Source organism: Nyctereutes procyonoides, unplaced genomic scaffold (assembly GCF_905146905.1).
Source record: "Nyctereutes procyonoides isolate TBG_1078 unplaced genomic scaffold, NYPRO_anot_genome, whole genome shotgun sequence".
Classification (NCBI taxonomy): Eukaryota; Metazoa; Chordata; class Mammalia; order Carnivora; family Canidae; genus Nyctereutes; species Nyctereutes procyonoides.
Window position 1 is genome coordinate 29,621,983 of NW_026575140.1, and position 20,257 is coordinate 29,642,239.

The window sequence follows — 20,257 nt, forward strand, 5'->3', positions numbered from 1 at the left end:
ACAAAGTTTACCATCTTAACTGTTTTTAGGTGTGCAATTTGGTGGCATCAAGGACATTTACATTTGTTATGCAGCTGTCACCACCGTCTGTCCCCAGAATTCACATCATGTGAATCTGGAACTTTGGCCCCATGAAGCACTGACTCCTCATTCCTCACCCCCAGCCCCTGGCTCCCACCGTATATTTGACATCTTTATGGTTGTGACAACTCTAAGGACCTCATGTATGTGGAATCATGTAGTATTTGTCCTTTTGTGGCTGGTTTCTTTCACTCAGAATTGTGTGCTCGTGGCCCATCCACGTTGTTGCATTTTAGGAATTTCCTTCCTTCTTACGACTGAGGAATGGATATGCCGCGTTTTGCTCATTTAGTCATCGATTGATGGATTTGGGTGGCTTCCACATTTCAAACATTGTGAATAATGTTAACATGAACATGTGTATACACATATCCCTTCGAGATCCTACTTTCAGTTCTTTGGGGTATATACCAGAAGAATTATTGAATCATGTGGTGATTCTATTTTTAATTTTTTTGAGGAACCCCTGCACTGTTTTCCACCACAGCCGTGCCATTTTGTGTTCCTACCGATAGTACACCAGGGTTCTGGTGTCTCCACGTTCTTGCCATCACTCGTTTGTTTGTTTGTTTTTTGATAATAGTCAGTGAATGGGTGTGAGGTGGGGTTTCCCTGTGGTTTTGATTTGCATTTCCCTGATGGTCAATGATGCTGAGCATCTTTTTGCATGCTTGTTGGCCTGTATCTTCATAGGAGATATGTCTGTTCGAGTCCTTTGCCTGGTTTTGAATCAGGTGTTTTGTTGTTTTGTTGTAGGCTTAGGAAGTTTTTTTTAAAGATTTTATTTATATATGAGAGACACAGAGACATGGGCAGACAGAGAAGCAGGCTCTCCACAGTAAGTGTGATATGGGATTCAGTCCCAGGACCCCAGGATCATGACCTGAGCCAAAGGCAGATGTTCAACCACGGAGCCACCCAGGCGTCCCTGGATGTTAATCTCTTATCAGATAATGTGATTTGCAAATTTGTTTTTTCATTTTACCGTTGGTAGGCTTTTCCAGCTAATAAATAAAGCTGCTTTCAGCATTCTTGGGCAAGTCTTTGTGGACATACATTTTCATTTCTTGTTATTGAGTGCTATGGAACCGTGTTCTGGGTCCTAGGTAAATACATGTTAAATATTTTCCCAAGGTGCTTGCACCAGCACTGTTTGAAGCTTACAGTTTCTCCGTATCCTCACCAGCTTTTGGTTTCTATTTTTTGACTTCAGCCTTTCTAGTGGGTGTGAATGTGGTCTTAATTTGGCTTTCCTTAATGACCAGGCAAGAATATATGTTCCCATGTTTCTTGGCCATTCCTATTCTTCCTTCATGAAGTGGCCAGTCCATGTTTTGGATTGTGTGTCTTTTTATTATTGGATAGATGGGAATTTCCTTTATATATTTTTGCTATAAATCTTGCATCAGATATATAGATTGTGAATATTTTCCATGGTCTGTCGCTTGCCTCTTCATATTAACATAGTTCTTGGAAAAAGAAAAGGCATAGTAGATATTGCATAATTTCTTTAAAAACTTTTTATTTAGACATGATTTTAAACTTACAGACCAGTTACAAAATTACTAGGACTACTGGTCTATTCTTAACCCAGATTCACCTGTTCGTACCTGCCACACTTGCTTTATCCATACCTTCTGGCCAGTATTTCTTCCTCCCACCTGTCCTCTGTGCATGTGTACGTGTGTGTACAGATCCATACAATTATCTTTTGTGAGCTCTTTGGGGGTAACTTGCAGACGTCACAGCCCCTGACTTCACATGCTTCAGTGTGCATTTCTGCAGAGCTGAGATGCCCTTCCATGGGCACACACAGCAGCCTGCCTGGCTCAGCACTGAGTCTGACCATAATCTCCACTGTAATCCAGACCTGCCAGCGACCTGGTGTGTCCTTGGTGGCATTTCTCTCCAGTGCAGGGCTCATGGTGGTACGGTTCCTGCCTTCAGGGTCTCCTCTGATCTGGAGTAGCTCCTCAGCCTTTTTTTGGATTTACTGATTTTATTTTTATAGGACATTTTCCCTCCTTTTGGAAACATTTTATTTTTAATTAATTTTTTTTTAGTGTTACAGATAGAGTTCAGGGATTCATCAGTTGCATGTATAATACCCAGTGCTCGTTCCATCATGTGCCCTTCTTTTTTTTTTTTCATCACATGCCCTTCTTAATGCCTATCCCCCCTTCCCTCCAGTGTTCTTCAGTTTGTTTCTTGAGTTAAGAGTCTCTTATGGTTTGTCTACCCCTCTGATTTCATCTTATTTTATTTTTCCCTCCCTTCCCTTATGATCCCCTGTTTTGTTTCCTAAATTCCACATATGAGTGAAATCATATTAATTGTCTTTCTCTGACTGACTTATTTCACCTAACATAATACCCTCTAGTTCCATCCATGTCATTGCAAATGGTAAGATTTCATTTTTTGATGGCTGATTAGTATTCCATTCTATATATACACCACATCTTCTTTATCCATTCATCGTTGATGGGCATCTGGGCTCTTTCTTTAGGTTGGCTATTATGGACATGGCTGCTATAAAGATTTGGGTCCAGGTGCCCCTTCAGGTCACACTATGTTTGTATCCTTAGGGTAAATACCTACGGTAGTACAATTGCTGGGTTATAGGATAACCCTGTTTTTAACTTTTTGAGCAACCCCCACGCTGTTTTCCAGAATGGCTGCACCAGTCTGAATTCCCACCAACAGTGAAAGAGGGTTCCTCTTTCTCCACGTCCTTACCAACATCTGTTGTTTCCTGATTTGTTAATTTTAGCCATTCTCACCAGTGTGAGGTGGTATCTCGTGGTTTTGATCTGTATTTCCCTGATTTCATGTGTCTTTTGGCCATTTGTATGTCTTCTTTGGAGAAATGTCTGTTCTTGTCTTCTGCCCATTTCTTGACTGGATTCTTTGTTCTTTTGGGTGTTGAATTTAATAAGTTCTTTATAGATTTTGGTAAAAACGTTTTAAAGTACATGTTCCCCTGTTGGATTTAGTGATGCTTCCTCCCAATGGAGTCAGCCTCTGCATCTCTGCTAGAACACTGCAGTGGGGTGGGCTGTGTCCCGCAGAGTCCCACATCAGATGTGCATGGCAGCCCTCCCACCTTGTTGGCCTGTTTTGATCACCAGTCGGGTGTCATGTGATGTCCCCACTGGACAGTAACTGATTTTGTCCTTACAAGAAATTTGTGGGGAGACCCTTCAGGCCACACAGACATCTGCCGGGGTTGGCATCCTTGCCACCTCTGAGTGAGGCTTTCCAGCTCTACATTGGGATGGACTCAAGGACACCTTTTCAAAAAACCAAACTACTGTTCCTGATTATTTTAGTGCTCAGATTGTCCTGGAGTTGTCCGTAGTCGCTTCAGGCTGTGTCCTTGTGACATCCTCCATGGTGTTCTGTTTTCCGAGCAGTTTCTTACATTCTGGTAGAACAAGATGCCCCAGGCTCATCTCACAGCTTCCCCATTCCAGCCCCGACATCAGCCATTTCTGTGGGGAGCTGTGGTCTCCCCACTCCTGCCTTTTCTCAATAAACTTTTTATTTCAGAAAAGTTTTAGATTTACAGAAAAACTGTGTGGATAATACAGAGATCCCACATACCTGTCCCCAGTTCCATTCTTATTAGCCTCCTTACTATGGTACATTTGTCACAACTAATGAACCAGTATTGATATATTATTACCAACCTAAGTCCATGCTTTATTTGAATTCCCTTTCCTAAAGTCCTCTTCTGTTCTAGGACCCCACCTGGGATGTCATGCTTCATGTAGTCATCATGTCTTCTCACACACCTCTGGACTGTGACAGTTTCTGACTTTCCTTGTTTTTGATGAATCCTGGTTCTTTTTTTTTTTTTTTTTTTTAAAGATTTTATTTATTCATTAGAGACAGAGAGAGAGAGAGAGAGAGAGAGGCAGAGACACAGGCAGAGGGAGAAGCAGGCTCCATGCCGGGAGCCCGACGCAGGACTCGATCCAGGGTCTCCAGGATCAGGCCCTGGGCTGAAGGCAGTGCCAAACCGCTGCGTCACCTGGGCTGCTCCCACCCTGGTTCTTTTTAAAGGGGTTGTATTTGAATCCAGATCTGGGTGCTGGTGTGTTTTGGTTTCCCAGATCCGATGTCAGTGGACAGAGCTGGGAGACTTACCTCTAGAAACACATATGCACACATGTGAGCACACACATGTGCACTTGCCATGTACACAGATTGACCTTAAGAACCCAGTTCTTGCCGATCCCAGCCGACTGGCAAGGCTCTCTGAGCCTCCTTCCCCAGGGAGAAGCCGAGGGCACCATCAGCCTCAGCGCATGGTTGCCTCACCCACACTGCTGCTGCCAGATGGCCCTCCCAGCCGTTCAGGGCTCTGGTCATCCAGATGGAAGGGAAGAGTGTCCAGAGCCCCTAGGCCTGGCCCGAACGGTGTAGCCTCACTGCTCACTCGGTCACAGTGGGCCATCCTGTTTTTATTATAAATTTATTTTTTATTGGTGTTCAATTTGCCAACATATAGAATGACACCCAGTGCTCATCCCGTCAAGTGCCCACCTCAGTGCCCGTCACCCAGTCACCCCCACCCCTCACCCACCTCCTCTTCCACCACCCCAAGTTCATTTCCCAGAGTTAGGAGTCTTTCACCATCCTGTTTTTATCTGTGCTCTAGTTCAGAGTTATTTCCCTCCCATCCTAGTGATTTCATTTCACTTCCGGAACATGTAGGACACTGATAGGCTTTTCAGGAAAAATTCTACCCAAAGCTGGTTTCAGAAGGGCATTGCTCCTCTGTGTCCCTTCCACTGTTCATTCTGGAGCCAGCCGCTGCTGTTGCTCCCAGTGCATCCCTCCTGGGCTGCTTCTTGGGGTGAGGGAGGGAAGTGGCCATGCGCGTGGGTGACTCTGGGGGTGCCCTGGCCATCAGGCGGGGCTGGCCACAGAGCGTGTCTCCTCCTTTTCCAACGGCATGTACTCTGCTTGTGCCCCCCAGCTTGTGCATGCATTTCCTGTGGTTGGATAGCTCAGCAATTTGCAGGGCCTATAGGTGGACGAGGTGTGGGTGGAACTGTCTGTGTGTTGGCTCACCTTGTGCTCTGGGGTGTCTCCAGGGTGCGCCCCCAGGAGGTGCCAGATTGAGGGGGTGTGAGCATGTGCCCTGAGGGGGTGCCAGATTGAGGGGTGTGAGCATGCACCCCAAGGGTGTGCTGGATTGCGAGGTGTGAGCATGCACCCTGAGGGGTGCTGGGTCCAGGGGTATGGCTGTGCGCCCTAAGGGGGTCCTGGATTGAGGGGTGTAGGCACGTACGTGGAGGGCATGCCACATCAAGGAGTGTGAGCCTGCATCCTGAGGGTGTGCGGGATTGAGGGGTGTGAGCGTGTGCTCTGAGGGCATGTGAGATCGAGGGGTATGAGTGTGTGCCCCGAGGGTGTGCTGGATCAAGGGGTGTAGGCATGCACCTCGAGGGCATGCTGGATTGAGGGGTGTGAGCATGCGCCTGAGGGCGTGCGAGATTGAGGGGTGTGTGCCCCAAGGGTGCGCTGGATTGAGGGCTGTGAGTGTGCGCCCCAAGGAGATGCTGGGTCCAGGGGCAAGAGCGTGATCCTTTGCAGGAGTGGCTTCTCATACTTTGGGTTCTGCTACTTGGAGGGGAGAAATGGCCTCATGGTGAGGGACAGTTCGTGAAGTGGAATGTGCAGTCGGGTTGTGGGTTGTCTGTCTGGTCACTTCTTTGACCCATTTTTCTGTGGTGATTTTTGTGAGTGAGGGTACCTGTTCTCCCTTGGGACAGTGTGTGACACCTCTTCCTGCTCTGCAGTCTGCCTTTGACCCACACCCCTGTGTTTGGCCTTGTCTTTATCTGCTGTGGCAGCCGAAGGAAATGCCAAATGAACGTCAGACTCCTATCCCTCCAGGTGCTGGAGCCGCAGATGGGTTCCCAGTGGGGCCCCACATTGCAGCTGCTGCCCTGGTGTGTGTGTGTAGGGGTGTGTAGGAGTGTGTTGGTGTGTGTGTGTGGAGGGCGGGAGGTCTCTCTCCCCTCCTCCCCTTCTTGCAAGGACACTAAAAACACCTCCCAACACTTTCATCGGATTTGTGTCACCTCCCAGAGGCACCCCCAACCCCACCGCAAGTGGTGTTTTCACCCATGGGCCTTGGGGGACACAGACCTTGGCCCAGGGTGTCTTGGCCACCTCAGCACCGTTTTTCTTGTAGGCAGATCTGCCTGCCTTGATGTCTGTTATGTCTTGATTTGAGGTGTCCTAGGAGAGCCCATCCTATTCCTGCAGGGGTTCATCGTGTCCACTTTCACCTTTATGCTCAGAGCGTTGGTGCCATCCTGCCTCCCAGGGTCACTTACTGGGGAGACCCCGCATGCCACTGTGGTTTCGGTGCCTCGTCGTGGTGCGTGAGTGTCTGCCGTTCATTGATATGAACTGGATGTGTCTTAAAGCAATCCACATTTATTCTCTCAGCTCTGGAGGCCACAGATTGACAATCAGCTGCAAATGGGGGCCGAAAGCAGTGGGCCTACAGGGTGGGGTTCCCTCTAGAGGCTCCAGTGAGGGTCCCTCCTGCCTCTAACAGGTTCTGGCGCCTGCTGTCCTCCCTCTGTTCATGGCCGTGTTGCTTCAGCTTCTGCCTTCGCATGCACAGGGCCTTCCCTCTGTCTCAAATCTCTGTCCTGCTTTCTAAGGACACTTGTCGTTGGATTTGGGGCCTACCTGGATAATCTAGGTCTCCTAATCTCATAATACTTAATTATGTTTGCGTGGACCCTTTGTCCAAATCAGGTCACACAGGGTCCAGGGATTAGGCTGAGGACTTGCCTTCTTGAAGCCACCATGGCACCCACCCTAGAGAACCTGGTTTACAGCATTCCCAGAGGTCAGGGTCCCTTGTCTGTTTGGGCTTTGCCTGGTGACTTGGTGCAGCTCTTCTGTTCCTGAAGAACCTGGCTTTTTATATATAACCCAGGTATACTCTTTTGGCCTCTTGTATATTATGTGGTGTTATAAATAAAAGTCTAAATGGGGAACAAGTCAATATTTTTTTTCTCTTTTCGGTTTATATTTCTTTTCTTGAAGCCAAACCCAATTGGGCGGATAAGATGTTATAAAGCAACTGATTTTATCTCAACCACTAGATTCACTGACAGGAAGAGCCTTGTTTTGTTGACCAGTTAAATAGTTGCTTTTCTTCTGCCCACCTGCTTGGATGCACCTGACCTGCTCAGAGCCAGGGACCTAGCTGGGGGGATTCGAGGTGTGTGAAATTGAGGAGGTTCTCACTTGCAGGTGTCACCCCAGCCTGGCAGAAGAGGGCACAGGCTGATAAATTGCCACCAAGCCCTAATTGTCACAGAAATCTTTGCAAAGGAGTGATCAGTGACTCGCTAGCCGTCTCTTCTTGTTGTAGCTGTTAGAGACGAAAGTGAGGGGAAATGGATATGTGTATAACTGACAGGTACTCCGCGTAGGGGAGAGCCATTATCGATTGAGAACTAGGAAACCAGAGGGACTGTGAAATTGGAAAACTGCCTATCAGAATCGCCTAATTTGAAAGGCTAAACCAGAAGACTTGCACGAATAGCATGTGTCATGCTTGGATACATACTTTATCTTATTTTTTTTTTTAGTTTAAAAAATTTTAAAAAGATTTTATTTATTTATTAGAGACACAGAGAAAGGCAGAGAGAGAAGCAGGCTCCATGCAGGGAGCCCGATGTGGGACTTGATCCTGGGACTCCAGGATCATGCCCCCAGCTGGAAGGCAAATGCCTAACCGCTCAGCCACCCAGGTGTGCCATTTTATTTTATTTTTGATCCAGTAATAAACTGGATTTTATAGGAGAAGGCTGTTTATAAAAGTAGTCCAGAAATGGTTGAATCACATGGTTTTTTAGTGTCCAGTTTTGCCAATACATTTATAGTAATTTTGTTTTTAAAGAGCAGTGAGTTTATAGTCAACTTTGCACAGTTGCTCAGCACCATTTTATGTCACTGTCATCAGCTAACGGGATGAAGAGCGGCAGGCATTGGCTACATATTTGACACGTTTGAAGTGTGGCAGAGTCATATGCTTAGGCTTCTTACTTTGCTGGTTCTTTGTACTTTCAGGATTGGTGTTTTTTTCTCATTGAACTGGCAGGGACCCGGTTACCCCTGTGACCCAGGCATATGTGGTGGGAGCCTAGCCTGTGATCTGAAGTTGGGCTCCAGTAAAGAATGAGAACAGGCCCTGCTGAAGTGAGGTTGGTCCACTTACAATGGGGCTTCAGGAAAAGAGATTAATTCAAGACCACACACTGACTCTGGACATTTATCCCCATGTGACTAGGGATACAGCAGGCTGGGAGACTACCTGACTAAGGAACAGTCTGGATAGTCTGACTTGGGTGAGATGAATGTGCTTCCTTTTCCATGTTGGATGCTTCTCATGGATATGCTCGGCTGGGGTGTGGCCTGGCTGACCATTGAGCCATCTGCATTGGGTTCTGGCCAGAGTCCTTTTGTGTATGTGTGCCACAGTCTGCCTTGGACTCAAGCTCAGTCAGTCCTGCCCATGCCACAAGTCCGTGCCACAATGGCACGGCAGCTCACCCACGCCCAGCAAGTAAGCGGGGTCTGTTGGGAGCCTTAGCAGCTCTGCCGGAGTCTTGCCTTACTCTGTGGCTTCCGATACAGCTCTCTTCTCCTTGGGGACGATGTCCTTTACCATCAGATGAGGTGTGGGCTTCCAACCCTTCTAAGAGCTCGAGGCCCCCTCCTTGTAGGCTGCCCAGCCTCCCCAGCACGTGGCCCCCATTGAGAGGGCTGTTTGGGTTCACAGATGTGGCTGGTGGTTTAGAGCATCAGAGGGCTTTGGTCCCTCAGCCACCTGGATACCACACGGAGTCACCCAGTTCCTTTGCTGTCCTCATCCCAGAGGGGCACAGACAGCTGTCTGCCACCTGTGAAGAGGGCATTAAGAGGTGGAATGCTGTGTGCATGCTCCAGGTACTGCCTACACCTTCAGGTTTTCCTCCTCCCACATCACCACTGAGGTGGGAGTCAGGGCGACAGGTGTGGCTGCTGCCTCCTTGGGCTGGATAGTTTCAATGTGACTGGTCAGGACAGCTGTGCTCTGAGGCTGGAAAACACCTGCCTGGGCTCTTGCCAAGTGCCCCATGGCCTCTTCCTGGGGTCCTGACGTGCTGCCTCCCAAGGAACCTGCGGCATCTGTCAGAGCTGGGGTCTCTGATGTTGCCTCCCCCAAGGCGGCAATCGCAAGTCTCACTGTCCAGCTGAGCAGGGGTTCCAGGCCTGGAGTGTGACTTTATTCTTAATTCTTTCTGGGTGAATGGATGAAGGTGGTGCCATTAAAACTGCTGAGTTGAGCCCTGAAACCGGTTTCCTTAGTGTCCTCATTACTTTCACTTGGTCAGTGATAGAGAAGGCAGAAGAAGGGACGGTGCAGAAAATTGGACCTGGCCAACTTCCCAGATCCATGGAGAGTCACGTATATGAAATCTACCATTCATTATGAGCAAAAGGTGGTTGGAGAAAATGTGTGCAAATAATACCAAATTGAACTTCCATGGGCATTCTTCATTATTTTCCAGTTTCCTGTCACTAACACCAAGTGTCATTCCTAGTATTTTCCTAATGGATGTGGGCAGATGTAGTCAAGATACAGCATGCTTATAGATCTGCACAATAGCCTCGGGGGAACGGGAGGGATCAGAAGGATGGTGTTGGTCTTTAAAAGAAAAGCTGCTACTGCCTTGAGCCAGAAGAAAGATCAGTATAGGAAAGGGTACTGGTTAGGTTGGAGGCTGCTTCCCTGCCCCCGTGCCCCAAGCTTCCATGTTGCCCTCCTCCTGGTCTGGTTCCTTCTGTGTGATCCCTGCTTGGCTGCACTGCTCCCTAGTGACGTTTGCAGCGTTGGTTTGGTGGTAAGTCATGGTGGGTTTGGTGGTAAGTCATGTACCAATGTGCCTCATTTCCCTTCTTAGGCAGCCTCAGTCACCTCTTTGTCCAGTGTGGCGTGTATGCACATAGTTCGCTGGGCTGTTTGGAACCCCTTGCTGGAATCTGGCTCCGGGAAGGTGATCTTACCTCTGCAGGGTGGGATCCGGCCCAACCCCTCACACTGTTTGGTCTATAAAGTAACCCCTGCCAGCATGAGCTCTGAAGAGGTAAGTTGTTCAGACTTACTTTATAAGTATGAATCTTTGCCTGTGAGCTTCCAGCAAGTCCACACATTTTCAAAACCAGAAGTTGACAGATATGTTTGTGGATATGTGATGAACAGAATTTTTTTCATGTCATGGACGTGCCCTTAAAGGACAAGCATGATTGCTGAGTCATAGTTGGCTGTGAACTCACTGAGGCAGGTTTTATCTCGGGGCTTAGGACATCCCCATTCACACATAAGTCTCAACAAGATGGCCTGTGGTTTTTATTTGTATGCACTGTGCAAACAGCATCTGCTTCTGTGCTATATGTGTCTTTTCAAAAAGGACTCTTGGAACCTTTTGCTATGGAGAATGAGCTTTGGTGGTACCAGGGTTGTGGTCAGTGCCTGGCAATTGGTGTTGAGCCCGGTGCATCTCTGTGACTTGTTACTCTTGCCCACTGGCCCTTGGCTCCTTCCCAGCTTTGCATGGAGGGCGGGCCACAGCAGGAGTTTTTAAAATCCATGTTTGGAATGAAGCTATCTCCAAAACCCCGGTGGAGAAGACAGGTAAAGGGTGGCAGGGCCAGTTGAAGTGTGAGTGAGGGGTCTCCTGCCAGGGAGCTGCAGGTACCCCACGCAGGAAAGCACTGCTCTGGCTGGCCCATCCTGATGCCAGTGTCACGCAAGGGTGCTTGGTTCTCCCAGTTGCACTCCTGTACTACGCTCTGCTGTTTCAGCAGTGTGGCTGGGAGCCGTCTACAGCTCAGTTGTCTCATTTTTCTCAGGTGAAAGGACCATCCCTGGTATTCCATGCATCATCTGTGTGCTGACTCTCGCCACAAATGTTATTTTCAATGTTATTTATGATGTGGGTGATGCTTTGGGGACCTGGATCAAGAACAGCTGATTGTGCAGCTTCCCTTCTTATAAGGATGTCTCATTATGGGAGCACATTTTGCTGCCTTCCCCCATGGACTTGTCTGAGCCCTTATTATAAAACTGCCGTGAGAGATCCTAGAGCCATTGCCTCTGTCTCTCCCTCTCTGGATGTATATGTGTATGTATTTAAATATATATCTATTCTATTTAACTTTAGCCTTGTCATGCCACTACATCTCCTTCACTCCCTGAGTGTGTAAACTGCATTGGGGATGAGTATGGAAGGCTTGACTATCTTGAGAACACAAATATATCAAATTATGCCATTTTTCACAAGGAATATCACTTCTAATTGGGTTATCTCACCCTCAGCACTGCTGACATTTTGGGCCAGATAATTCTTTGCTGTGGGGGTTGTCCTGTGCATTGGAGGATGTTCATTACCAGCCCTGGCCTCTGTCTGCTGGATGCCAGTAGCATGCCCCCAACTATGATAGACTGAGTTGTCTGCAGACGTTGCCAAATGTCTCCCAAGGGCAAAATCGCCTCTAGTCGAGGATCACTATTCTAAAATACATAACTAATTAAAATAATGAATAAAACTGGCCATAAACTTAATTCTGCTTCCTCCTCTGCTTCTTCCCATTGTGTCTTCTACAGCAGCGCCAGCATGTCTGGGCAGGTAGTGTGGAGGCTTAGGGGCAGAGATGCCCCTGAGTGAGGTGCACCTTCTCTCTGCCCCTACACCAGGTCATTCTGTGTCTTACTTACCCATTCAGTGAACTTTTACTGAGCACTTATACCCTTGGAAAAAGATCCCCGATCCTGTGAACTTATAGTTAAGGTGAATTGGCAGATACTAATAAGAGAAAAGTATAAATATTAGAAACATCCCATAATTTTTGGCTACGTAAATCTGGGGGTTTCTGTTATTATTTTGATGTTACTGTGAAGCTAAGTAGTACATTATGATTATGTTTTCTTTCTTAACTCCTGTATTTTTCCTTTGAGCAAATAATTGTCTTTTAAAAAAAACTTCTATCTCCAGAGGCAGTCATTTTCAACTCTTCGCTCTGACTTATGATATTTACTTTGTTTCCAAATATTATGCTTCTGCTATTTCTTAGGTTTATCAACTTTAGACATTATATATTGACTTCCAATAATGATAAATGAGAACTTGTTTGATACACTCCTGAGCTCTTTTAAGAAACTACTCTGTCCTCCCCCTGAGGGGTCTTGGCTTCAGGGACTGTTTGTTCCCAGAAGTGTGCAGCACAGTGGGGTCTGGCTGGAGGATTGTAAAGTCCCAGACAGGTTTGGGGAGGCTATGGAGAGGGAGAGGCTCGGAAAGCAATCCCATAACATTGTTTAAGAAATGCTGGGTTAACCCTCAGGCTGCCTGAGTCTGACCCTGAACTACAGTTCCAAAGACCCTGAGAACTGACTGTGGCTAGGCCTCCAACCCCGTTCCAGAGTTTCCCTGGGTGGATCACATGCAGGAGGGATCTGAAAAGCATTGCACAGGGGCTGACAATGCATAGAAGGCTGGTTGGAAACTGTGGTCTGAACCCATTGAGCTGATTCGTGACGAAACAAAAATATCACCATTCTCCACAGAATTTAAATGAGACTCAGAGTCTCCTAAGATAGGATTCAAAATGTCTGTGATATAATCTAAACGTAATTGAGATGCAAAGAGCCAGGAAAATCTCAACTTTTAGAGAAAAGACACTCAACAGACACCAAAACATTCAATGTAAACACCAATCAAAAGAAAACAGGAGGGCAGCCCGGGTGGCTCAGCGGTTTAGCGCCGCCTTTGACCCAGGGTGTGATCCTGGAGCCCCAGGATTGAGTCCCGCATCGGGCTTCCTGCATGGAGTCTGCTTCTCCCTCTGCCTGTGTCTCTGCCTCTCTCTGTCTCTCTCTCTCTCTGTCTCTCTGTCTCTCATGAGTAAATAATCTTTTTTTTTAATTTTTTTTAATTATTTATTTATGATAGTCATATAGAGAGAGAGGCAGAGACAAGGCAGAGACATAGGCAGAGGGAGAAGCAGGCTCCATGCACCGGGAGCCCGACGTGGGATTCAATCCCGGGTCTCCAGGATCGCGCCCTGGGCCAAAGGCAGGCGCCAAACCGCTGCGCCACCCAGGGATCCCATGAATAAATAATCTTTAAAAAAAAAAAAAAAAAAAACCAAAAGAAAACAGGAGTGGCTGTATCAACACCAGACAGAGTGGACTTTGGAGCAAAGGAAATTTTCAGGAATTAAGAAGGATATGACATATGATAAAAAAGTCAATTAACCAAGAAGACATAGCAGTCCTAAAGGTGTGTGCATCCAGTATAGGCAGAGCTTCAAAATACATAAAGCAAAAACTAATTACTAGAAGTGAAAGGACAAATAGACAAACTCATAGTTATAGTTGGAGACTTTAACATCGCTCTAAGTAAACCAGGGAACATAGAGAAAATCACCGAGGACATGAAACAGCTAAAGGACATCATGAACCGTCTGGATCAACATGATGTCTACAGCACCCAACAGCAGCAGAACACACAGTCTTTTCTAGGGCACAGGAAACACTCAGCCAGACCACATCCTGGGCCATAAAACAAATCTTCATGATTTCAAAAGAATTGGAATTATATAGGGTACATTTTTCGGTCATAACAGAATTTAACCAGAAGTCGGTAACAAAGATAAGATTAAAAAGTATAGGCATTTGAAAAGTAAATAATACATTTCTAAATAACCCATAGATCAAAGAGGAAGACTCAGGAGGAAATAGAGGATGTTTTGGACTGAACAAAAATGAAAATACATCAAAAGGTGGAGGATGCACTTGACATGTGCTTCCAGGGAATTTGATAGCATTAAGGGCTTGTGTTGGAACAGAAGAATGGTCTTCATTCAGTAATCTTATCTTCTACTTTTAGGAGCTTGAGAAAGAGGAACAGGGACGCCTGGGTGGCTCAGCAGTTAAGGGTCTGCCTTCGGCTCAGGGCATGATCCTGGAGTCCTGGGATCAAGTCCCACATCGGGCTGCCCGCATGGAGCCAGCTTCTCCCTCTGCCTGTGTCTCTGCCTCTCTCTCTTTGTGTCTCTCATGAATAAATAAATACAATTAAAAAAGAGAAGAACAAAATAACCCTAAATCCAGCAGAAGAAACAGAACAGAATAAAGAACGAAAACAGAGGAAATCAATGAAACCAAAAACTGAGGCTTTGAAAAGATCAATAAAATTGATAAATGTCTAGCAAGAGCGACAACAGGAAAGGAGGACTCAAACTGCTGATGTTAGGAGTGGAAGAAGGACCAGCACTACTGGCCCCACAGGCATCAAACAGACAGCAAAGGAACACTGTGAGCAATTCTGTGCCTGTAATTTGCCTTGGCAATTTCAATGAAATGGATCAGTTTATCTTAAATCAGAAATGATCAAAACTCACTCAGGATGATGTAGACAACCTGAGTAGTCCTATGACCATTATAGAAACTGAATTCGTGACTAAAACACTGTTGAGAACATCCAGGCCTATTCACTGTGAATTCTACAGAATGACTTAAGGAAGAGAAAGAAGAGTAGTTTAATATAGTCTCCCCCAGGAAATAGAAGGATGGGAACATCTCCTAATTCATGTAATGAGGCTTGTGCTGCCCTGATAATAAAACCAGAGACAGCATAAGAAGACCATGGACACGTGTCCTTCATGGACACAGATGCAAAATAACCAACAAAATGCTAGCAAATAGAACCCAACAATGTGGAAGGAAGACTAAGCCATGACCAAGTGGGGGTTTATCCCAGAAATGCAAGAAATCAATAAATATAATTCACCATACTAATAGCCTAAGGGAGATGAACTGTATGACACATGAAAGGCATTTGATAAGATTTATTTAACACTGACTTATGATAAAAACTGTGAGCATAATAAGAGTAGAGGAGCAGTCCCTCTTCCTGCTCGGGGGGCATCCACACAAACCCATCAGTGAGCAGCCTATGGAGTGGTAAGAGTTTGGGTGCCACCCCCCCAAGATCAGGGATAAGTGAGGGATAAGTGAGGGATAAGTGAGGGATGTGCACTCAGTGTTCAGCATCATACTCAAAGTCCTAGCCAGGGCGTTAAGGCAAGAAGACAAAATAAAAGACACATAGATTGGAAAGGGAGAAACAGAACTGTACTTGCTTGCAGGCAGCATGATTGTGTGGAAAATCCCAAGGGATCTACAAAAACCTGCTAGAATGAATTAGTGACTTTATTGAGGTTGCAGGACACAACAGGAGATCAAGATAGAAAAATCAATCTTTTCTGTATATTAAGAATGGGCAGTTGATGAACAAAATAAAAAAAAAAACAGTATTACTTATCAAGGCCTTCCCACAGTAAGATAAATCTAACACAGTGTGTACAGGATCTGTCTGTTGTGAACTGTAGCATATTCCCTTTGCTGCATGTCACAGTTCTCGTGTGGTTACTCTTGGGTGAGATCACAGAGGACCCTAAGTAAATGGAGAGACACAGCATCTTTATGCATGGGAATATTCAGTGTGTTGAAGATAGAAATTCTCCCCTAATTCATGTACAGATAATGTAATTTTTTTCAAAATTCCAGTAGGATTTTTTTTTTTTTTTGGTCTACATGTAGAGAAACTGATCCTAAAATTTATACAGAAAGTCTCAGGAATTAGAAGAGTCCAAAGAACTGTGACGATAGCAGTGATGTTGGAGGAATCCTTCCCCACAGTTTGACACTTGGAGTAGAGCTGCGACAACCACTGTAAGGTGCTGTTGCTGTGGGATTGGCATATAAATTGGGAGCCGAGTACTCTAGAAGTAAACCACGGTGTCCTATAGTATTAAATATACACGTACCACGTGACCCAGCAATCCTGTTCCTAGAGATATGAAGACTTAGGTTCACATGGACACATGTACCCCGGTGTTTGTAACCACCCAAACTGAAAGGAGCCTAAATGTGCTTAAATGGATGAATAAACCATGCACATGGTACCATAGAATACTGCTCAGCAGGAAAAGGAACCAACTATTGATACGTACTACTTACTGGGATGAGTCTCATCAGCATTATGTGGAGTGTAAGAAGCTAGGCTTAATTATATATCCTTGGGTTCCGTGTCTGTGGCATTCTGGAGAGCCGAGGCTGCTGTGACAGGGAGCAGCTCAGAGACGGGGGGTTGGGGTCAGACTGGGGCAACACGAGGGATTGTTTGGGTGATGGAGCCACGCTGCACCCCGACTCTGGTAGTGGGTACATGTGTTGAACAGAACTATATACCAACATTTAAAAGGTCAGTTTTGCATAGGTTTGTTTAAAAACATGCAAAACTGGGGAAATGTAATTTCTCCTTGAGTAAGAGCCATTCTATGCTAATGTGGTCTTCTGGGATTTCAATGCCACGGCTGATTGTTTCTGCTCAGAAAGTGACTTGATTATGATCTGAGAACCCGGGGCTTCAGGAATCCCTGGTTTTATGTAGACTTTGGGCCTGGTTGCATTGTAATAGAAGGGCACCGATGAAAGGAGGCAGCTGCCATTGTTCTTGTTTTGATTGTAGGTGCAGCAAGTGGAGTCAGGGACTGTCCAGTTCCACTTCTCGCTGAGCCCTGAGGGACACCTGGACACACCCAAGGGGCTGGTCCACAGCCCTGAGGCGGAGCGGCAGCCCTCCAGGAAGCCACCCACATCTCCTACAAGTAAGTGTTTGCAGAGAACTGACTTTTTGAGCACATAGCATGACTTCCATCTGTTCTTAAGGAAAAATACTTAGTCCAGTACAATAACAATTATCAGATAATTGCTACAGATTGCTTTAATTGGAGTCATTTGGTTGAGCTTTTGCTTAATACAGGGATGTAGAATTGGACAGTGACAGAGGGTGGCCAAGTGCGTTGTCACCTGTGTCTTGCAGCCCCCTGACTAGAGGCTTGTGGAAGGCTCTGCCAGTGACACCTAATGGGCACTTGGCATGGGAGTCCTATAGACGCAGCGTTGAGAGTAAGAGTTTGACCGAGAGCCACGGGCTGCCATCTCTGGGTGGTGTTGTTAACGTGCTGTACATTTGTTGTTTAGAAAAGGTGCTTTTTACTCCCTTGAAGCATTCCAAGAATGGGGTGTCTGATCTCAGCTGGCGACTTTGAGGAGAGTGAGGGCTACCCTCAGAGCAACATCTTCCTGGGGGCAGTGATGTGTCTGCATGTGTGCAGGTGGCAGAGGAGTGAAGGTGGCTGTCAGCCTTGTGTCTGACTGGCCTAGCACCTGCTGGTCAGGGCCTCTTGGCTTCTGCCTCACAACCCCTAAGGACCATAAGGACCCCTAAAGACCCCTGTGCCAGCATCTGACTGAGAAGCCCATGGGTCAGGCCCCTGCAGAGCTGATGTCAGAGGGGTGTTGGTGAAGTTCACTTGGCAGGGCACTGAGCCTCAGGCACCTGAGGCTTCTAGAGTCTGCTCCAGCTGGAAGAATGTTCTAGATATAGGAAGTTAGTCTCTTAGAAAGTTAGAAAGGTAGGGACTGAACTAATGTATAAGCCCACAGCGGGGAGCTTAATCCTATCCATCTTCCCCATGGGTGCTTCTCTGTCCCCAGGGAGGACTTACTGGGGTCTCGGCTGCAGGTCCTGGCTGCTGGAGCAGAGGCACTAGTGGGTCCGGGACTCATTTGGGACTGATTTTTTCTGAGTTGAGAATCTAGTTAATGGAAGGTGGTATTGTTGAATTTAATTTTACTGTTGGTGGAAGCAGTCCCCTTATTTCTTTGGCCTGGACCTGGACATGCTGGCCACTGTCTTCATGATCTTCCAAGGTTTTCTGAGGTATCTGAACATATTCAGGTGCCAAACAGTCCGTAGCTTTGGGACAAACCACATCATTGAGTATTTTCCTTCTTCTCAAAAAGGCAGTGCATTTGATGGTTTTAGTTGTTTTGATCTTTCAATTTTTGAATATTGTGCTCATCACATTGCTCTTGGGATTGCTGTTTACCACCAGTGTGTCCGCTAATAACCACTCTTACCAGTGTAGCCCTGAAAACGTCCAGCACCACAGCCCCGAGGCTGTTGCCAGGATATCTGCTGGAGTCCCTGCAGTGGTGGGCGGAAGACATGGATTATCTCTCAGGGTTTGTTTAGAGTGTTTCCAGTTTTACTTAATAAAGTCGAATGCATTGAAGGCATAGAACATACCGCTTAAAAATACTAAACAAAGGATACAATTTATTTCCCACTCATTCTCTCCTGTAAATCTAGCATCTCTTCCTTAACATATATTCATAGTTACATTTAAAAAATAAAACAAGGGGTACCTAGGCAGCTCAGTCGGTTAAGCATCTGCCTTTGACTCAGAGCATAATCCCAGGTCCTGGGATTGAGCCCCTCATTGGGCTCCCTGCTCAGTGGGGCGTCTGCCTCTCCCTCTGCCCCTCACCCTGCTTTTGCTCTCTCTCTTTCTGAAATAAATAAATAAATAAAATCTTTAAAAAAATAAAAATAAAAATACAGCAAATAGTAAGCTCTGAGAAAGGTAAATATGAAAGATAGTATTCCAGATTATAAAAATAGGTAAATGTTATGATTAAATATTTTGGATTAAGCTACTCAAAAAGGACACTAGTGAAATGTAGTATGTGTAGTTCACCTGTGTCTGTGGAAATGCCAGAATAGATCATGTCCTTGGAGGACATGCCTGTACAGGTAGCTTTTATGGGGAAGATATACTGACTTTTCCTGGAAAGGAGTTTTCAAGGGTTAGTTTATGGTGCCACTGTGGTGCTGGAAGCAAGCAGCTGGTTTGTTTGAAGACCTTCTAATCAAATTAATTCTAAACAATGATGGAATTGCCTTATCACTTGGCTGCTTGGGGCGAACACTGGCTGTACCCGCTGTGGCTCTGCGGTCTGCAGGCTTGGGTCTCATTTTCCCAATTGCCTTGACTGTTGTGAACAGATCTGGGCTTTAAACCCAGTCTGCTGCTTGCTCTGCTTCCCAGAATTATGTTAATTTATTTTTATTTTTATTTTATTTTTAAGTTATTTTAAAAAGATTTTATTTATTTATTTGAGAGGGAGAGAATAGGAGTGTGCAGTGCACCCATAAGTAGGGGGTGGGCAGAGGGAGAGAGAGAAGCAGACCCTCCGCTGAGCAGGGAACCCGACCTGGGACTCAATCCCAGGACCCTGAGATCATGACCTGAACCCAAATCAAGAGTCAGACACTTAACTGAGCCAACCAGGTGCCCCAATTCTGGCTCAGTTTTGATTGAGTCATTTTATCTAATTTGGGTTGTATTTTCCTGTTTATCTGCCATCAGTATTTTTTATTGGATTATAGATATAGTGAATTTTCTTTGATTGAGAGTGCTAAATAGGTTTGTATTTGATGAATACTTTTGAGCTTTGGAAACAGTTTGATCCTTTGGGCTCTTGCCCTTAAGTGTTGTTAGGTGGGACCAGACCAGCTTTTAGTCCAGGGCTAATTATTCCCCACGACAAGACCCCTTTGTGTGCTCTGCCTGACATCTCCTGAATTACGAGGTTTGCCAGTTTGGGCTATGCAGTAAGTCTATTTCTGCCCCACGTAAGCACTGGGGACTGTTCCAATGGCTCTGGCCCCAGCATTGGGTACTTTCCTGACCAGTCACCTACTGAATTCTAGAGGGGAGCCTCTGTAAATGACCAGAGCTCTCTTTCTGTGCACCTTGTCTTGTCTGGCACTTGGCCCTGCAAATGGGAGCTTCCTCGGTCTTCTTGGACATTCAGCTCTGTTTTCTCCACTGGGGGCCCCTGGTGCCCCGTCTCCCTGTACTGTGGCCCACAGACTCATTAGCTGCTGAGAGTTGGGGCGGTTTCAGGGCCTGCTTCTTTTGTTTCCTGTCCCTGAGGATCACTGTCCTTTGTTGCCTGAATTCTAACGTCTTGAGGCCAATTGTTTCATATATTTTGTCCCTTTAAAAAATTTGTTTCATGGGGCGGTCAGTCTGGTCCCTATTTGCTTACTCCACGTTGGTGGGAAGCAGATGTCTTTGCCTGATGTCGGTGATTTCTGGGCTGCTGAGATCCTCCACCCCAGGCCTGATGGTCTAGTGGTTTTGAAAGTTTTCCTGGCTGCTCTGTGCT

The 20,257-nt window shown here is 46.2% G+C and overlaps 1 protein-coding gene across 4 annotated transcripts in view; it reads left to right on the forward strand.

Annotated features, from left to right (window-relative positions):
- Positions 1-20,257, forward strand: part of NPHP4 (nephrocystin 4) — a 113,900-nt gene that overhangs the window by 43,409 nt on the left and 50,234 nt on the right. For all 4 annotated transcript variants that reach the window (XM_055306178.1, XM_055306176.1, XM_055306177.1 and 1 more), the window contains 2 exons: positions 10,071-10,253; positions 16,704-16,842. In XM_055306178.1, coding sequence (XP_055162153.1) covers positions 10,071-10,253; positions 16,704-16,842 — 322 coding nt within the window. The remainder of the gene's footprint in view (positions 1-10,070; positions 10,254-16,703; positions 16,843-20,257) is intronic.